Source organism: Gallus gallus, chromosome 2, assembly GCF_016699485.2.
Source record: "Gallus gallus isolate bGalGal1 chromosome 2, bGalGal1.mat.broiler.GRCg7b, whole genome shotgun sequence".
Taxonomy (NCBI): Eukaryota; Metazoa; Chordata; class Aves; order Galliformes; family Phasianidae; genus Gallus; species Gallus gallus.
The window spans coordinates 10,290,737-10,310,665 of record NC_052533.1 but is presented as its reverse complement, the minus strand read 5'-3'; the positions used below and the strand labels follow the sequence as shown (position 1 = coordinate 10,310,665).

General features: G+C 42.1%; 1 protein-coding gene and 1 long non-coding RNA gene across 8 annotated transcripts in view; one reads left to right on the top strand and one right to left on the bottom strand.

Moving 5' to 3' along the window:
* The first annotated feature begins 3,789 nt into the window (after positions 1-3,789).
* Positions 3,790-19,929, top strand: part of LARP4B (La ribonucleoprotein domain family member 4B) — a 53,646-nt gene continuing 37,506 nt past the window's right edge. Inside the window, exons 1-2 of one of the 7 annotated variants that reach the window (XM_046936610.1) lie at positions 3,790-4,102; positions 6,438-6,534. Coding sequence is in view for 1 of the 7 variants with exons in the window: in XM_046936579.1 (XP_046792535.1) it covers positions 4,712-4,783 (72 nt within the window). In the remaining 6 variants the exon portion in view is untranslated. Of the gene's footprint in view, positions 4,103-4,295; positions 4,784-6,437; positions 6,703-8,911; positions 9,674-12,413; positions 13,201-19,929 lie in introns of those variants that run through there. The other 6 variants (XM_046936601.1, XM_015282137.4, XM_015282138.4 and 3 more) reach the window with 6 other exon arrangements.
* LOC107052608 lies at positions 13,870-17,445 on the bottom strand. The gene is made up of 2 exons (XR_001465206.3): positions 17,350-17,445; positions 13,870-16,715 (listed from the first exon to the last, which is right to left on the bottom strand). It is a non-coding gene; the product is annotated as an uncharacterized LOC107052608 (long non-coding RNA).

Genomic DNA, 19,929 nt, shown 5'->3' with positions numbered 1-19,929 from the left:
AGACCTTTTTACATTGCATTAATGAAAACCACTGTTTAACAATGGCTGGTACTGACACCACAACCTTATTTTAATGTTGTCTCTATGCGTTAAAAGAATTTAACTAACACGCCAAAGGGACAGGGCTGGAGGGAAAAAACCTGTTAAGTATGGTTTGTATTAACTAGATCTACAGCACCATTTCACAAGGTTTGTTGCCAAACATAGCAGCTGGTCAAAGAAGTCAGAAAGTGCACATGTCCATGTTGTCAATCACGAGACAATCACATAGCTTGGTGCTGCTATCTGTGCGTTGGAGTATCACTGCAGCCAAGTTGAATTCCTATGGCTAGAGAGATGTAAGCAATAGGGAAGCATAGATCTATGTAAGCAGTAATGGGCTTCTGTCACGTTCCCAGTAATGAATATTAATTTAGCTGTACAGGAAGCCTGAATATTCACTAAACTATAGGATTCTGTGTAGAGCCATGACTCAGATGTGGATATCTTACATAATCTCTGGGCAGGTCACTCAATCTGTCTTACCTTTTACCTTACCTTACATTGGAAGAAATATTTAGCTTCTCCTCACGTATGTCTGCTCTGACTGTTTAGATGGCAGTCTACTGAAACAGGGACTGTCTTTCACACACAGTCAACTATTTACTTGTGAGCTGTGGCAGGTACTGACACAGAAATACTGTATATTTAAAATACTAAGCATAACTCAATGCCATGCAGCATAATTACTGGATTCTATTTACATTTTAGTTTTCTGACAGAGATAGCCCATTGCGTGCAAACAATTACTATTGTATGTTTGAAAAGGTGTTGGTATGTTTGAAAAGAAGCAGAAATCTTGTTCTATTTCATTCCTCTTCATATGGACTCATCTTCTTAAATATACCAAATAGCTCATTTTTTTGAACCAGCTATCTTAATTTTTAAAAGTCTTGTCAAGTATCATTTTAACAATAATCAATGAATTAATGCAATCAGTGTATCTATAAGTAACTTACACGGTCCCTTCTACATCTGTTTGATCACAGATCAAGAAAGAAACATCTAGTTAGTGTAATTTTGTTTTATTTTTGTGGACTAATAAAGTCCAAGCACATTGTTCCTGGGGAGATGCATTCTCCCAGACTTAAGCTGGTTTTGTAGGAGAAACAGGACTGGTTTCTTCAGCCACATAGCATACAGTGTTATTTGTAATATTTTATTCACAGCTGTGCACACATTCCTCAGTTAGTAGCAGACAAGAGAAAAAATCTCAAATCTCTTTGAACTCAGCAATCTGCCATTAAAAAAAAAATGGAAGCATTCAGTCATTAAATTCTACATCCCTCACATTGAGAATTAGAAGTTACTTCAAGTAGAAAACTCATTACTTTATGGAAAAAAGTGCGCTACTTTGACTGTTATTCAACTACAACAACACTTAACAATAAAGAAGTAAAAATCATAAACTCAATAATCATAGAATTGTAAAATCATAGAATGGCCTAGGTTGAAAAGGACCACAATGATCATCGAGTTTCAACCCCCCTGCTGTATGCAGGGTCGCCAACCACCAGACCAGGCTGCCCAGAGCCACATCCAGCCTGGCCTTGAATGCCTCCAGGGATGGGGCATCCACAGCCTCTCCGGGCAACCCATTCCAGTGCATCACCACCCTCTGAATGAAAAACTTCCTCCTAATATCTAACCTAAACTTCCCGTCTCAGTTTAAAACCATTCACCCTTGTCCTATCACTATTCACCCTCATAAACAGCCGATCTCCAACCTGTTTATAGGTTCCCTTCAAGTACTGGAAGGCCACAATGAGGTCTCCCAGAAACCTTCTCTCTGCCAAGCTAAACAAGCCCAGTTCCCTCAACCTTTCCTCACAGGAGAGGTGCTCCAGCCCTCTGATCATCTTAGTGGCCCTCCTCTGGACCCGCTCCAAGAGCTCCACGTTTTTCCTGTTCTGGGGGCCCCAGGCCTGGACACAGTACTCCAGATGGGGACTCACAAGAGCTGAGTAGAGGGGGAAAATACCTCTATATCAATATGGTTAACAACATATACCACTACTTTTGTAACGCTGAGCTTTTTAAAAAATAATCCTGTGTATTTTTATTCTTTAATAACACAATTCATCTACTTTGGGGGGGGGCGGAGGTTTGCTTACAAGCAAAAAGAACGAACTACCCACTAAAGAAAACTCCTACTCACAACGAAGTCTACCTACCTACATGCCTCTAAAAGTTGGGGCTTTAAAGGAATCAGTCACTGTACCTCTCTCTCCTTCACACCTCCATCAGCTGTTGCTCCAGTTACAGTAAGGAAGATGAACTCTGCAATCAGCAGTTTCACTGTGACCATCTAATATATCACAGCCATGGCTCCTGCACTTCTTGGGGTATCTTTCCTACTAGAAACCTATCCTCAAAATTAAGTTTTATTCCTTTTCTTCATGCACGTCTTTATAAAGACAAGCCATGTCTTTATTCAGGCTTTCTTCCTCATCGCAATTGTGGAAAACTGAAATAACTTAGTAAGGAAAACAACCCCTATGTTAGCAGAAGTAGTAGTTTGCTCTAGAATGAACGTTGAGATACACTTCCTTGGGGCAAATAGTAAAACCACACCTCTGATAAGATCTGAACTCCTCTCAGGCACCATGGTGTGTGCTTTACTGCTTCTACCAGATATAGATTTGGCAAGATAGAGCAATCTTGAAAACATCTCTGGGACTGTGGGTCACGAGGAGAGGTCTTCTAAGTTAACTGCAGTATTGCTTCTACGGGACTTTCTATCAGATACCTTGAAGGCAGGGTTACTAGGAATAAAAACAGGGTCCAGAAGCACTGTCTGAATACACCCATGAGATGAGGAGACAGGCAGCAGTGTGGTACCACCAATATCCCCAGCTGGCTGTGAGGTGATGCAGTGCTGTCACATCTGAGGTAGACGGGAAGCTGAGGACTGGGAGCAGCCACGGAACACGATTCTTTCCAGCAATTTTACAAGTCCAAAAACTGGGAGGGAGAAGAAACCCCATTTTCCATTCTCCTAATCAACTGTAGTTAAAAACCGATTGCGATCTGCACTAAATAAACTGTCTGACAAGGCTGACTTCTTGTTTGATCAAACAAAAGCGTCTGCATCTCCTGGAATTCACCTCAGCTTTATAGAACTGAAGATACACTCCCTCAGATTGCTCAGAGACCGTTTTTCCCAGCTCGTGTTAACAGAAGGCTCATTCAGAAAACATCCCTCTGTGTTCCTAAAATCCTTCCACGTGAGTTTATCGCCTCCTTTGGAAGTCACACCTGCTGCGCCTCTGCCCACGGCAGCTGCTGCGTTGGGGGCCACAGCGCTCCGAGAGAGGGGCGGGCAGCCGGGCGCTCACATTACTGTCGTGTCAACGCTGCCGAAGGCGGGGACAGACACGGCTCAGCCCAACGACCCACAGGCGCTCCCAGACCCGCAGCCTCCGCGCTGCCCGGGGCGGACCGACACCGCGTAAGGCCGAAGCAAGGCGGAATCTCCCGCGTCCCAGCTGGCCCCACCCGCGGCTCCGGCGGCCGCGAGGAGCCAAACTTCCTCGGGCGGGCGGGCGGCTCCGGGCCGCCTCCGCGCGCTCATTCAGAGGGGGTGACATCAGGCGCGTCACGTGCCTCCCGCCGTCACGCCGCGCGCGGAGCGCCCCTCCGCCAATCCGGCGGCGCTGGTGCCGGCCGAGTGCGCCGTTCCGCCCGGGGCCGCCGGCCAATCCCTTCCGCTGGCGGAGGAGGGACTTCCGCCGGGAGCCGGAAGCGGGTCTCTCATGCGAGCGGGTGGTTGAGTCTCGGCTCGGAGACGTTTCGGGCCCCGCAGCCGCCGCCGCCTCCTGCCCCGCGCCCCCCTCCCGCTGTGCTGCCGCCGCCCGCGCCTCGTCCCGGCCGCGCTCCGCTCTCCTCCTCCCGGCATCCGGCGGCGGCGAGGCCCCGGCGGCGGCGGCGGCGCGGCGAGAGGCCCCGGCGCCAGCGGAAAGCCCGGCGGCGGCGAGAGGCCCCGGCGCCCGGCGGAGATTCCCGCGCCTGCCCCCCTTCTCCCCGTCGAGGCTCGGCCCGAGGGCGGCGGCGGCTGTGACAGGTGAGCGCGAGGGGCCGCGGGGCCCGTCTGCGGCGGGAGGGGAATGGCGGAGCCGGGGGCCGCGGGCCCCTCCCGGGCCGCCCCTCGCGCCTCGGGGAGGCGGCCGGAGCCGCCATCTTCCTACCCGAGGCGGCTCCCGGGGGAGCGGGAGGAGGAGGAGGAGGAGGAGGAAGAGAAGGAGGAGGAGGCAGCCGGCTTGGGGCCTGGCTGGCGGCGGGACAGGGCGAGGCGCCGGGCCCGGCCTCCTCGGCAACGGAGCGGCAGCCGGGGGAACGCTGCTGTGAGCCCGGCGGGGAGCCGCGGGAGGGCAGGCCGAAGGCACCGCGACGCGGCCGTGACCCCTTCCAAAGGAGCGCGGTTGGAGCGAGGCGGATACGGGCGGTGCCAGTCCCTCGCTGGGAGCTGCGCCCCGAAGAGGTGAAGGGGCTGCGCCGGAGCCCTGCAGGTTACGGAGCGCAGAAGGAGCCGCCGCACGGAGCGTGTTTTGCCCCTGGGATTCTGTTGTTGTTGGGCCTTCGCTCGCTGCTGCCGTCGAGTTGCTTTGACTCTCAGTTTCAGTTTGTGCAGATGCTCGAAATTACTACGTAGCTTTGCCCGTGGTTTAAACAGATGTGTGCTTGCCAAACAATGTTGTATGAGATTTCTCCGTGGCAGATAAGTATAATTATTTATATTCTGCAGGTAATGGAATTGAGGTGAAGTGGTTAAGGCTTGCCTATGGCCACAGAAAGACTTGGCTTCCAAACCACTATTTAAACTTGAGTCACAGTTGGGGTAAAATTGTAGCAGTTCTGTTTTCCAGCATTGTGTCTGGCTCTGGCCTGGTTTTGGTGGCACATCTGAATCTTCAACGAAGTTCTTACAGCAGTGCCTCAGAATCATTACTGCAAAGCATTAACCTTTCACATGGTTTAATTTTTATGTAAATCTTATCTGGTTTGAAAGGATTGGATAATTTTTAAAAGGTCAAAGTGTGTTTTGTTCTTTTTTCCTAACTTGTTAGGATTTCACAACTCCAGGATTTTGATTTGGATCTGGAACTTTTTATCAGTTGAACTTTCACTTGTTTCCTGCTGACTTGGAAGCTGTTCTTCTAGTTAATTCTTAAGATATGGAACTAATCAGCTTATTCACTCTGGCAATTAAAATGACTTTGATGTTTTCTATTGGATATTATATGTTGTGGGCAGGGAATAGCAGAAGAAAACTGAAGTATGGCCTGATGTAGTAAATACAGAAATACAGTGCTTTTATATACATAATATCTACAGGAAATTTTATTCTGCTAGGTGTGTTGCTGGTTTTGTGGGTATGCAGTTTATATAGGTAGCCAAAGTCAATGTGGTGTTTAACACTTCTCCAGATATGGGGCCAATTAATATTCCTTGTTGCCACTGAAGTATAAAGTTCGTATAAATGAGTTTTTAGCCAACATTGGACCTCTAGGATATTCCCAGACAAGCAATTGCAAATTCTCTTGGTATGAAATTGGGTCCTTATTTGTAAATAATGTTTGGGAATGGATTTATTTTTTCCCCTGTAATTCTTTTTATTCTGTCTGTGTGTGTTTACATACACATATGCCTTAAAGGAACAGAGATCAGCCCAAGTGTGTTTTGTGTTGATTGCTTCTTATGGTTTGCTCTAATACAAACATACATAGGTGATTTGTATGTAATACATACATTTAGATATGTGGCTGGAACTCAAATCTAGTTCAGTGCAGAGCAAGATGGAGGGTAGTTGTGGGGACTTTGGGGTTTTGATTTCTCTTTAATTTCTTTCGAGATATCACTTACAGCATATAGCCTATCTCCTACTTTGATGTTTAGCTTCAAGTGAAATTAACTACTTTGTTTATTTTATGGAAGTGCAAAATAAATAGCAGCTTACCTTTGTGTAATCTGTGTGTGCTGGGGAGATCTGCCGCTGCATTTCTGAAGTCTCATATCTGACAGTGGTTTTCTGCTAGGTTAGTAGTGAGCTTAATTGGCACATCAATATGAACTTCCTTAAATATTTAGTACGTTGCCTACCTACCAAAATGCTCCTTCTCGTTGCAGAAGAGATATTTCTCACCTTGGTGCGTGACAAATCTGAAGTGACAGGTAGTAATAAAGGAGTTATAAAGAACAAAGTAATGGGGTGTAGAACTCCCAGTAGTTTATATGTTTTTTTTTTTTCAACCAGGTTGCTTTCTGGCTCTTCGGTGCTTACAGTGTTTAATTCTGTGATTCCTGAATATGTATTTATCAGATTTATAAAGATAAGAGCTGAATGATACGAGCGAACGCATGGAGCATTTGATTCATGTTTTTTTTGTTTGTGTTGGAAGGAGTGGGTTTATTCAAGGGCCACAGCCTGATTGATTTTGAAGAACAGCATCCTTCTCTCGGAGATCTCTGAAAGAAGATGCAGAGGTGGCTGTAAAGGTATCTAGGAAATGTGGTGTCAAGAAGGCTGTCCTGGTGCACAGAAAAGGGCAGAAGAGACTGTGAAGAAAGCAAGGAAGCACAATTTCAAGCGTGGGGAATAGCATTCTTTGGGAAGCACGGTTTTTGCATGTGTGTACATGTGCATATGAGGAGCTTTTTTATGATGTAAGATACTCATTCTGTTAAAAATGTGATCTATATAATTTTTTTTCTTTAAGCATTTCCATGTAGCGTGACATCTTTAGACAACAAATCCGTGTTAACTCTTAGAAATGACTGCATTTGTTCTTGCATGTAACCGTTAGCATTAAACTGACATGAGCCTTAAAACCCTCCTGTAGTTTGCATTCAGAATGGGAACACAGGTGCGAGTGGAAAGGAAGGATGTTACAAAATTGAACGTTGTAAGGAAGAAAATTTAACCCCTCCCCCTGCAGTTTTGTAAGAGGAAATAGCATGTGGAGGGCTGTGCAGAAGATGAGTAAAAGCTGCTATTGTAGTAAAAGACTCAGGAAAGGGATTTGAACAATTGTGTTCCCTAAGCAAAGCATACATGTGCTGAATCTAATGTGTTTTATGACATATGTGTGTTTTATATGATCTAGAGTGGTTAAATCAAGAGCTAGCCAGCTGGATGGCTTCTCACAAGGTAAACCCAGTCAAAGGAAGTGGATAAGAAACTTCAGGTTTAAAATAATACTTGTTTTATGTGATATTCTTGGGAAAGAAAATGCAAGCGCGCACAACACGCTCTTTTGAAGAAGCCTGTTGGAAATTTGAAGGCGAAGTTCTCCAAAGCATTCTCCAAAGCGTTTAGCTTTCTTGTGCTAAATTTGAGGCAAGCCAGTAAGTCAGAACAGTAGAATCTGAAAATACAGACCATCTGAAGCACTTTATCTGAATATGAAGCTAGCAATAGTGATATTTCAGCTGGTCAATAAAAGTAATTTGATGCTGTACAAACTGGATAATTGAAGACCCATTTCTATTACAACAGCATGTATTCCTGAGGTTTTGCCTGACAGTACAAATTATCTTCGAATAATTTTGAAGAAGTTTGTAGAAACGGGAGACTAGAAGTTGATTTTTTTTTTTTACCACCATTCATTCACATTTAGCGAACTTTCAAAGAACTGTAAGAGAGAAACATTGTGTTAGTTGGTTCACAGCTCACACATCTTAAGTTTTCGTGAAGTGTTGGAGCCAAGAATAGATCATCTGTTTTTTTTCATTGGTCTTTCACATTTGTTTGCTGTCTGTTGCTGCTGCGTGCCCTTTCCAAGGGGAGAGTGGCTTCCTCCCATTAGGAAGCAGGTGCCACAGAGTAATAGCTGCAGAGAACAGAGGTACTTAAATTAGGTGTGACTGTAATACGGCATAATTTTGTGATTAGGATAGCCATGACGGCGTTCTGTGATGTGTGCTGCTGCAGGTATTTTGTGTCTGGCTATGTGTTTCAGGAGCAGCAATTAACTCCAAAATTGGAAGTCTGACGGAGTTACCAGTATGCGGCCAGCTATTTAGCCTAGAACATTGCAGAGAATTGGGGAAATGCTGTTTTGACGCCCTGATGAATCACCAATTTCTTTGAGCCTTAATCTTTTCTAACACTCATTTGCCATGGAGGGCTGGGCTGCGCGTATTCTGGATCCTGTCAGTCCAGCTCCTTAATGGGTAGCTGAATGATGTAATACAAAAGGAATCATTCGTTCATAAGCTGAATGGATTGCCGCCGCCTCTGTGCCTCCAGCAGCTCTGTTGTCCGCATAAGGCTATTGGCATGTAAGGAGCCGGTGTCCCCAAAAGTGTATCCTACAGAGAAGGTTTGTACAGGATTACCTTTATATCATAGACATCTCAAATCCAGTATACGTATGTACAACTACTGTACCTTAAGCACAACTTTCAGTTATGGATGGATGTATGTGGAGACAGATACACCGATGTCTGCATATATCTGCCGTGGTGGCTTATGATGTTAGCCTCAGGAATGCTTTGTCTCTCAGGGACTTATAGGAAGTCCTTACTGCTTACACTGTTAAAACTGCACGTAAACTGATAGCAATGTAAAGACTTATTCCTTAAGTCCTTCAGATACAGTCAGTAATTCATGTGAAACTTCTTCAGGAATGTGCTGTGTTTTGAACACAGTTGTAGAATGTAGCTTTTCATCTAAAGCTTCCTTCTCAAGCTGTGATGGGCTTTTTGCAAGTCAGTTTAAATACTGAATCACTGTATATTTAAAGTTCTTCACATTCTCTTACACAAGGTATTTTCTCTTTGCTTGAACTAATTCTCCCTCAGTTTAATACTGGTTCTTCCCTGCTAGACTCTGGAAATAAGTGACAGTGGAGAAGTATTAGTACTTTATTGAGGACATCCGTAAGACAGATTCTGTCTGTCCTGGTAATGATGTTACAGGCTCACGTGACAAAATTGCAGACTTCTGTTATTCCATGAAAGATATTTCTCTGCAGATGGAACCTTCTGCATCTATTTTCAAGTATTTTATTATTGTAGGATGTCAGTGAGGAGTTTCAAGAAATGAAATGTTACCTAAATAGTAGCTGGATCAAGGAAAAAGTATTTAACCATTCGATACAGCTCACTTGTCAGAAACTTAGCAAAGTGCTTGAGAAACCTGACAGTGAAGTCTGTTGCTGGCTTTATGGGTTTGTTTGCTGTCAGTGTTGGTATGCATAAGCATAGTTTTACAGGTTGTGATGCTGTCACAGGTTGCCCCACAACAGAGGCTCGCTCTGACTGTTGTTCAAATAAGGAACTGATGAATCAACAGGACAATGTCCAAAGTGGCTTGCTTTTTCATAGCCTGACGCTGGAGGTTTATGCTAAAATGTTCTGAAGTATTCAGCTGGTTTCTGACTTGTGTTCTAGGAATTAAAAAAACAGCAAAACTGGGTAGTGCATCAGGGCACAGCTACTTCAAGCACCGAGTATCAAAGCTTAGGAAGTTGCTACCTGTATGTCAGAATTTGCAGGCTTATCTCCCATTCAGTGTTGTCCCTGCCTGATGGATAGGGACAGAGAATGATCAATATGCTGCTGTTTAAAGCAGCAAGACAAACAATTTGAGCAAAATATCACTGCCTCTGTTGGAGTGTCTCCAGGATCTTAGGTCTGTATTCCTGTTCCTGTTTAAAGCTTATTGTCCAATTATTTCAATACCTGTCTGAAGGGCTTGGGCTGGGGGAATCCTATTTTTATGAGCCTGTTGCAATTTAGTTTATTAAGCATTTTGTTACTATTATAATCATATTAATTAACATTGTGTGTTTTAACTGTTTGGATTCAAGCTATCATTGGAATTTTTAGGAGGGTCTGTTCTCTGTTATTTTGACTTGCAAGGAAGGATTATTGTGCTTAAATCTGAGCTCCACTACTGGAACAGTCTATCCTTTAACAGTGAGTCAAAACCTGAATTACCTGTAGTTTTGATTACAGTGATACTATGAGAAGGTGGGGTGCTTCAACTTGGAGCAAATGTGCACCCAGTAGATGACAGATTTTCATACAGTGGTCCAAAAGTAAGCAAAAGTTACTTCTGATTTCAGTTCAGCTTGTAATGGGCGATGGTAACTTCTTTCAAAAGAAGTTATATGAAAATTACTGGATTATTTGGGTTAAATTCTATTTTTGGCAAAGAAGTTAATGAAATAATCATTGGCAAAAGCATCAACTTCCTCTTATTATTACAGAGCCTTAAAGTTAAGTGATGCTTCTTCTGTAAGTAGTTTAATTCCACTTTAGCTTTGGTCCTGAACATGTTTCAAAACTTAAACCAACACATTTTATGTAAATGAATATCTTTCAAGTCATCTGAAGCAAACTCCAAAGCCTGCAGGATGTTCATCCTAGTTTGTAAGTTTTACAGAATTGTTTATTAAAATAACTTTTGCATACTCAGTGATTATTCTGTACATTCCTTTTGGAAGAAAACTTGTTATCATACTTCTTTTACTGCAATCATCCATGCCTTATCTGGCCCCACATATGCCTTCCTGGACTTCAGGTAGGGGTAGGTCCTTTTCTGTCATGGTTTCCAAGACCTTTTTTTGGATGACAATGTATTGTAACAGCACTGAAACAGCTGTTCTGTTCTGTTGGTGTGCATCAGTTCTTCTCTGGAGTTCTAGATGTACATATATTTGCATCTGAGCTCCTTGGTTTCAGATCTCAGCTTCCCTGAATTAGGCATGCATTGTATGTTTCAAAAATATGATGATAAAGAATTTAAATGTAGCTTCAAAGCTTGTTTGTGCTTTGAATTACTGTAAGTGCCCTGGAAGCTCCTAATACAGTGTTTGACCTCCAGTCCCTTAAGCACAGTGCTGATTGCAGACTTGAAACGTGAAATCTAAATAATAGCAATATGGTTGTTCTAAGATAAGCCTTTTAAGACTGGTAAAAGGACGTCGGACTTCTGGCCTCACCTTTGGAACTGCCTTAAAAGCTGACCTTAGAGCTTCAAATGATGTTTTTGGATATTCATAATGACAAACTGCATCTTCTCCTACCAACTTCCAGGTTTTCTGAAGAAGATGCTGTTTGTAAAACTCTGCCTGGCAGATCTGCAAGGAGTCGTTACTTCCTTTGCCTTTGAGAACTGTACTGCTTAGCGTCACTAACAGACTTGCAGCATCGCATGATATTGGCCACTTTTTGCTTAGCAGCGAAAAGAAGTATGCGGAAAACTAAAAGATCATATTGGTAAATAAGGAGGAGGAACATCCAGTAATTGAAACAAGGAAGTTCATTGTTCCCAGCGTTGCTAAACTGACATTCTTCATGCACAACCTTTAACTTGCTTCCTCTAAGCGAGCGCTGAAGCAGTTGGTGCTCTGTCATGTGTCATCTCCTGAAGACTTAATTTCTTTGGAGAGTTAGAGTAGGTCGAACAGCACATCAGTTGCTGCACCTTAGCTTTAGAAATTCGAGTCTGCTGTTAAGATACTGTAAAGCTTTCACTGGTTTTAGGAAATAGATGCAATCCATAAAACCACAGGTCTGTTTATGGTGAGACTGCAATCCGGAGTTGCTGGGGAGTTTATTAGCCAGCAAAGTTTGGTATCTTTTCCAGTTTCCATTCTACTCCAGGATCAGTTTCAGTGCCAGAATGAAAATTGCCTATCACAGTGAAAGCGCAACAGTTTCTGTGAACTTTATTGCTGTGTATAAACTTGTAGCATAGCTAATTGTTGCTTCCTTCAGTCGTGGAATAGGAAGATTAATCTCTCCAACTTCCCTTCAACAGATACTTTAAAAGAAGAAACAACCCTCCACTAAATGAGAGCAAACCAGCTACTCTGGGAGGGAAGATTAGCAAGGAAACATATCATTATGCGTGATAGTATCCTTGCATAGTAATTTTTCATCTGTATGTGAGAGAAGATAAGATAGAAAGAGACAGACTTGGTATCCGGAGTGCCAGAGTAAGCTCATTAGCTGGAAATAATATGGCAGAACGGGGAACTGTAGGTTATAGGAGAAATATCTGAGAAGCCTTTCACATGGCTTTTCCTGGTAGTTGTGTTAATCTGTTCATTGAAGTGCTGCCTATGGGAAGGAGTAACATAGGCTGAAGATATTTGGAAGTTTTTGTAAAGTTTATCTTCTTTTAAATAGATTGGAGTTCAAGTCACCATCTGGTGTTCTGAGTGTGCCTATTTAAAAATAGTACAGAAATGAAAATAAGTGTTTTGTGAAATCCATAGGAACTAGCAGATACCAACTTCTGCCCCGTCCACTCCAGGGGAAGCTTCAGTTTTATTTCCAGTTCAGTTTACTGCTCCTAGTCAGTTGTGCTGGTCTTCTGCTTCCCTCATGTACAGAGGTGTTGTGCAATTGTTAAATTGTGTGACCTCAGTGCAGACGGGCAATGTGGATGACGATGGTTGGTGGTTAATTAGATGAGGTTTTCTGTTTGATGGTGCTAAACTTCAGAAATGTATTTTTGTGATGCTTTCCTAATGTGCGTATTAAATGAAAAAAAGTGATTTCTACATAGTGCACAGTATCTAATATTAAAAATATTAGTGCTACGTTAAAAGCCTGGAATTTGTAAGCATAGACATATCTGAAGTTCTTTCAGAGAAGAATGCAGTTAGCCTATAGAACATTGCACCAAAGCATCTACAGTGAATGTGTGTGTAGCAGGTAAACAACTTCAGCAGTGAAGTTTCTATATTAAACATACCAGCACATTTTATTTGCATGACCTCAGGTTTGACTTACATTTGCAGATCAGGATCACGGCACACTGGACACTGTACAAGATAGGATGTTGCTTCATAGCTCGGTTGTACGTAACAGGTAAATGTGAATGGGTGGGAGCATCACAAGAAATGAATGAGTAGTGCGTTAGGGTAATATGTGATGCCTGTGCTTTGATGAAAGCCTCATTAGTGGGTTTCTCTTGTCTGTAGTTGTAGTTCCATATATATTTAAAAATATTGTGGATGGAGGGAGCTTCCACCTTGCTCCACAGCTTCTTTTAATCCATGTCAGCTATTAGTTTCTTTATTTTTTATACTTGGGCACTATTTGGGCTGACTGTTCTTAGAGAATTATGTGGGAATTTAGCTTTCTTCCACTGTTAGGCTTGTTCAACACTTCTGGCATTACACACTTTGGAAGCAGAATCAGGTATGGAATGCTGTGGTGAATGAGGAGTCTGGAGCTCCAGGCTTGTCCTGCTGCAGGTACTTGGAAGTGTGGTTGCTCTGTGTTAAGGCTTGGTTGTTTTTTTTTCTCCCCCTTTTTTTTCTTTTCTCCAATCCAAAGGAGCAGTGGTTTGCATTGATCTGTTCTTTCACTCTTCTTCAGCATAGGCATTCTGCTGGGATTCCTTTTGTCAGAATTCTGCAGCTCTTTCTTCTATTTGGATCTCTTCTTGTTTTCTTTTTTCTTCTCCTGGGGAAAGGGTGGGTGGGTAGGGGGAGAGATGAGTGCTGGGAGGTGGGGTGAAGGTCAAAAGCTGACCAGGGTTAGTGAGGGAGTATTTTATTGGAAAATCATACTTTGAGTTACTTAACGTGATTTGCTTGAGTGGCAAATTTCTGATCTCTTTCCTGAGGATGAAGTGCAGGCTTTTGGTAGGCCTTGGTAATGAGTGTAGTATTTGGAATTCTTTAGTTGAAAGCATTCCCTAGATAAGAAGTACCAGCTTTACAGGAGAATGGGCTCATGGAGCTTTGTGATCAGAGATCCTTTCTATTAAGGTAACATTTCACCCTTCAAAATTATTGTGGCTTGGCTGAGCTACTAACAAGTTCAACCTTGCCAGTTGAGGGATTGATGAGATAATGCACAATAGGAAGACTGAAGAGTTTATTTTAATTAAGTTTGGTACTTGAAATCTGATTTTAAATTTTTTTTTAACCAGACATACAGTAGTTAAATTAGAAAAAAAAACATGCAACTGTATGGATAACCTGCAGGGTGTGTGCTGTAAGTCCACTTAAAGTGAAGAAAACAAGCTTGTGGCTTGGTGATGGATGTGCTATGTGGAGCAACTCCAGTTAATTAATACTCTGGATTTTATAATGTTCTGTGCTTCAGTCTACAGTCAGGAAAGTGCTGCTTCAGATGTGAAAATTGAGAACAAGCTGTAAGCAAGCTTAAAACTGCTCGTGACACTGTGTCACTTCTCTTTAGGGCACATGGTACCTTTACAGGCACAAAAACTTCCCAGTGGATTATTCCTGATTTAGTGGGCACTCATAGCACTCTAAAAAGACAAGGTTTCTTAGATTATATTCTATGAAAGAAGTGATGCATTGCATTTCTGAGGAGGACGTGTTCCATGGGCTCAGTGTTCTGTTCTTAAGAGTCTTATTCAGGCGTACACAAGACAGTAGTACCTGCATGTAAAACTCACCTTGTTGGCATGCGAGAGGACTGCAGAAATTAGGATCCCCTTCAATAAAGCCATTTCCTTTTAAGCATGTGCATTTAAAATACAGGGAATAAAAGACTAGGTTTAAATAGCAGAGCTGTTTGTTGGTAAGAGTTATCCCCTCATCTTATGTGTACTGTCAGAATCTTTTTTATTAATGTTTTCTATCAGATGAGTGAAAAAGGCAGAACACTTACGCACATCCCACTATTCTTGCTATTGACTGAGGTATTTTCATAAACCTCTGTAATAGAGCACTTATTTACTAGTATCAGGTTTCTTTGGCATTTTATCACCTTTGTTTAGTAACTTACAGCTTTGTGTCTCTTGGGCAACTAATTACTGCTAACGATCTGAATTTCTATGCTTGCAGAGTCATCAGTTCTAGCGTGCAGTTCCAGTGTTTGTGTTCGAGTTAGGATCAGAAAGCTTAGTACAGGATGAGATTGCAAATCACTTCTGAAGCCTGGTGCAGAAATGCTTGATAAATCTTTAAAGAAGGAAATCTAGTGTTCCCTTTGCATAGCAAAGTTAGCTGTTTTTCTTGAAATTTCAACCATCCTTTGAGGAGAGACTACATTTGAAGGGAGAAGGGAATTGCAGGATAGTTTTGGAAGCTATCAACTACATAGAGAACAGAAGGGTTTTTTTTAAAAAACAACTTGTGAAGCAGAGGAAACAGCTCTAAACTCCTCAGAGCAGTTGCTTTGTGTTGCAGAATGTTCCGAAACTACAGCATTAAAATTTAGATGGTCTATCTGGAGCTCTGTCTCTTGCTAAGAGTGCGTTTTACGCCTGGGCTTTAAAATGCTTTGCGTGTGCCAGGTATCCTGCTGTGGGTTCACCTGCTGTGGGGCTGTACGTGTTCCTCTGCAAACCCCACATTTCTGCACTGTTCTGGGTTGTTCCTGGGGAGTGCTTGGGCATAAGCCATTTTCTTGGCAGGAAGGAAAAAATGAAGAAACTCAACACCTTCCAGTAGTCATGTTGGCACTTGCACTGGATGTATGCGTGTTCTGAATCCTTCATCTGGCAGACTTTGATAATGTCTGGGCATGTGGTCAAACGAGGCTCCAGAGGTGAAACTTCCAACTTCCCCCCCACTGTTTAGTTAATTAGCAGTTATACAAATCGAGAGCCCTATGCTGATCTTTAAAATAGTAGCGTGTTCAATATTGAACTTCTGTAGACACACGCTGTGACTATTTATGTCATGTCAGCTTTTTAATTGCAGTTGTGTAATACAGAGTTTACATCTTACGTAGTCAGGATGATGATTGCACAAATTACCACCAACGGATGTGCTTCTTTGTGTTGTTGGATTTTTCTTTTATGGATATTTTGTCTGCTTTAGTAATGTAACCACTTAATAGTATATTTTCTTCTGAATAATACTGTCCCCTGAAACATCACCTGTTGCTTATGATGATGCGTGAAAAGGTTTCCTGCTTGGAAAGGAAAGATGGAAATCTGAAGTCTCCATAGAGTCCTGTCCCAGGATTTTCATGAGGAGTATCAAAATGATGATGCTTTGTGTGCAGATTTAGTAGCCACAGTGGTATCATTTGTCCCATGCAGTGGGGTGGTGGTGCAACTCTGACATTAACAGCTGAAATCCTTCTTGGAAAGCCTTCTAAAATGACCACCTGAGTAAAAATGTGCAAGCTCCAATTTTTAACACTTCTCAACACTGAGATGGAGGGGAACCTGCAGCCATTAAGGACCAGGATTTGCTAATTTTTCTTGGTGTTTTATCAGCATTACTACCCCATATATGGTAGCAGCTTTACCTGAAGTGAGAATGTCATTAACTCTTCCTCATTATCTATAACTTCGGGTATTCAAAGTGCTTGTGAAACTAAGAAAAGCTTGGGTTTTTTTTAAATGGGAGCTAATACATTAAATTAATAACATGCTTCTAGAAGGGGGTGTTATTTCTCATATAATCAGTCATGCTAAGTCGTAAGTAATCTGCTAAAACTAAATGCTGTTTCTCAATCTCTTAGGTCATAGAAGTATAAGGTTGTTTTATGGCATATTAGGAAGGTGAGATTAGTGTTTCCGTTCTCCATTAAATACCTGGCTTCTGCATTCAAGCTTACAATAGAGTCCATAGTTTATGTATCTACCTTAGTTATCAGTAGATTTAAATTTTTTCTTACAGCAATAAATCAGCTAAGTGTTAGGTTTGACAGGCGCTGGAACTCTCTTCAAGGCCGAAGTCAGCTGCAGTTCTGCTTGCTTCTCACAGTCCTCACAGGTGCTACAAGGGTGTGAGAGACAGTGAGAAAGTATGTGAGCCCTGGCAGCAGGAAGAGGGCTTTGGCCCACGACGAAGTTTGTTGTGAAGCTTACGCTGAGAAGAGCACCTCTGTTTTGAAAATTGCTAAGGCTTTCTCGTGTTACTGCAAGTGTGTTTCTGCATTAGCCTTGTGAGGAGTTTCTCTTAATCTCTGTTTAAAGTTTCTAAAATATTTGTGAGGAAGAGTTGTTCGCTACGCCAAACTCAAATCTATTTTTGTTTTTGCTTGCTGGAAGAGCAGTGAAAAGATCTTTTATCCGAGTGAGCTTTTTTGTTTTATGGTGTTGCTGTTTGCAATGTGAATGTTGGTTGTCAGCACTTGCATTTGTAAATCGCTTTTTAAGGGCTGATTAGACTGGGCCGAAAGTTGGCAGGCAAGATCTCAGCCCTGGAGCATTACTGTGAGTTTTGCATGTTTTTAAATAACAGATCTATCTGTCTGGCTTGATGGAGGGAACGCATGCTTTTTTTTCATACCTTTGTAACTGCGGGCAGCAAAACAGACTGTGTGAAAGCATGCTTAGAATATGAGTTTAAATAAAATAGACTACTTCTAATGAAAGCAGAGGTGTGAGGAGATTGGGGGTGCACTTACGGGAGTCGGGGGGGATTCATAGAGGTGCTGTAGCAATTTTCACTGGCTCTGTAACAGCTGAGTAGATGTCTTCTGAGATGTTCCCAAGGTTGTGGTGTATATGGAGATGCTGTGTGTGCCTATAAATATCTTCATGTAGTTGAACATTAACTCTGCCAGTGCTACAGGATACCAGAACCTGAACTAATGTGCAGTGTAAAGGTTAGCCTGATGCTGGCATCATAATGACACACATGTGTTGCCTTTGGATGGGGACAGTCCCAGCTGCAGTTAGTTAGGCATCCGTACATGAATGGTCCTGTGCTTCTGTGCCTGTGTGGGCATCCCATGGACCATCTTCTGATATGATAGGATTCCCATAGCGCTCAGTTTTGTCCATAAAGAATCAAGTTGACGGCTTTTCAAAAGCTCTTTTTGTTTGTGAAGATGATTGTAGATATTTGAGGGAAACCAGTTCCACAGAAGCTGCAGTGTGTGCTAGCACTTCTGCTCAGTCCCCTCCCTTTTGTAGCTGCTCAGATGTAGCACTGCTGGCCAGGTGTCCACAGGGACAGATTCAGTATGTGGGCCTGTAAAGAGTTACTGCGCCTATCATCTTTGTTCAAATGAAAAATCACCTGCATTAATATGCACTTTGCCCTTCCTGTTGCAATTAGCAGTTTAGCAGACGGAGTAGCGTGATAGCTTGAGGAATAACAAGGGCTTCATGGCTGGATGTTTCTTTTTCAGTTAAAAAAAAATACAAACATGTTTTCACTTGTCTTTTAATCTTTGGAGGTTAAGTGTCTTGCCAACTTGGAGTCCAAGTTCAAACTGCTTTTATAAGCTGCAGTAAAATCCATTCAGCTTCTCTAGGATCAGGCAGCTGGAAGTAAGTGTGTGTGTGCCTTAAGAGAGGAACTTTGCTCTTGACATAGTGTAAGCAAAGTTGTTCAAGTTGACTAATTATTCTGAGGTGATCAAATAGCAAGCCAGAAATAAAAGTAGTGATTTACTATATGTATTTACAGAATTGAAGTTACAGTATGAGATCATAACAGTGTACTTGTAAATCAGATTCTAAGTACAGCCGTTCTGTAGACTATGCAACTAGACATAATTCTATGGAAGACATTTTTTTGTGAATCTGCTTCCAATACACTAAGAATATTTTTAAAAAAACCAGAATTGTGTGTATGTGAAAGTTTTTTTTCTTGTGTTTCTTTAATAATGTGACTTAAAAAAATACTTCAGCAACTCAGTGCTCTGCCATAGGGATTGCTGCCTTAAGTCACGGAGGGCGTGCTGACCTGCAGGCTGGTCTCCCTCTTACTGCAGCAGTATATATTTGTGCAAGTGTACAGCTTACCAGCTAGCTAGTCTTTTAAGGTGGTGGACGAATTAACTGCTCAGTGGAAAGAAAATGTTTCTTGGTGTGTTAAAATGCCACATTTAACTTGCAATTTTGACTATTAGATTACCATCAAGAGAGGATAAACTGTCTTCTAAACTGTCAATCCTCATCTGCAGTTGCTAGCACTACCAAATACTGACTCTGGTTTCTGTAAATAATTTTGTGTATGAAGATATTTATAGTAGTATCAATATTAATGAAAAACTTGCTAAAAACATCCTGTCAATAGCCTTTACCACTTAGTTATTTTAGGGTTTTTATTTTTTTTTCCCCCTCTCTATGAAAGATCACTGCTTTTTTTTCCATGGATGCTTTTTTTTCTCTGACACGATAGTCATGGAAGCCTACTGTCACACAGGTTTTATGCTGTAAGAGACTGGCAAGTGGCAGAAACATGAATGAGACTCTTTCCAGCAAAGTGCATGAAGTCATATTGAAGAATAGCACAGGGGATGGGATTTTACAGCAGAGCACTTGACATCTTGGGGACTTTAAGCATTATGACATACTAATGCACATAACTGCAAAGGGAACTCCTCTATTCAGGATCTTTCAGTATAGTTTCCCTGCCTGTAGAAAGGCAATAGCTGGTCATCATAATAGTGTTATAATAGTATTTTACTTGTTTGAAGAAATGTTTTGATCCATAATGATGGAAATGCAACTTAATAATAATGCAAAAGCCATATATTTATTAAAATACTTATTTTTCGCAAGGTCAGTGGTTTTAGCATGGTGTGTACCACATCAAATGTGTTTAAGCAGTAAGAAAGAGCAATCCAAACAAAGTCACCTGGAGCTTCAGTCCAGACGTAGTCTGTGATAAGGGTCATGTGCAAGCTCATCTGAAGGACTTCTGAACATCAGTGGAATGATGCACTATTCTTACTGCAACTTGAAATTTCTCACGCAAACCACCAGTAATGGGAACGTTGCAGTCATTTGTTATCTGTCAAGTTGACTATCAACTTATCTACCTTCAGTCAAAATTAATGATTTAGCTGAATATTTTGTGCTTGATGGCTGCTCAGCCAAAGATTTACAGGGCATATGGGTACTGGAACTTTATTCATTTTGTTAGCATCACATGATCCTAGCTTTTTTTCCTGCCCCAGTCCATGGGTATACAAAGTACTGGTGCTAATGCTACATACCCAGAACGTGCTGAGCCTAGAAAGGAATGGGAA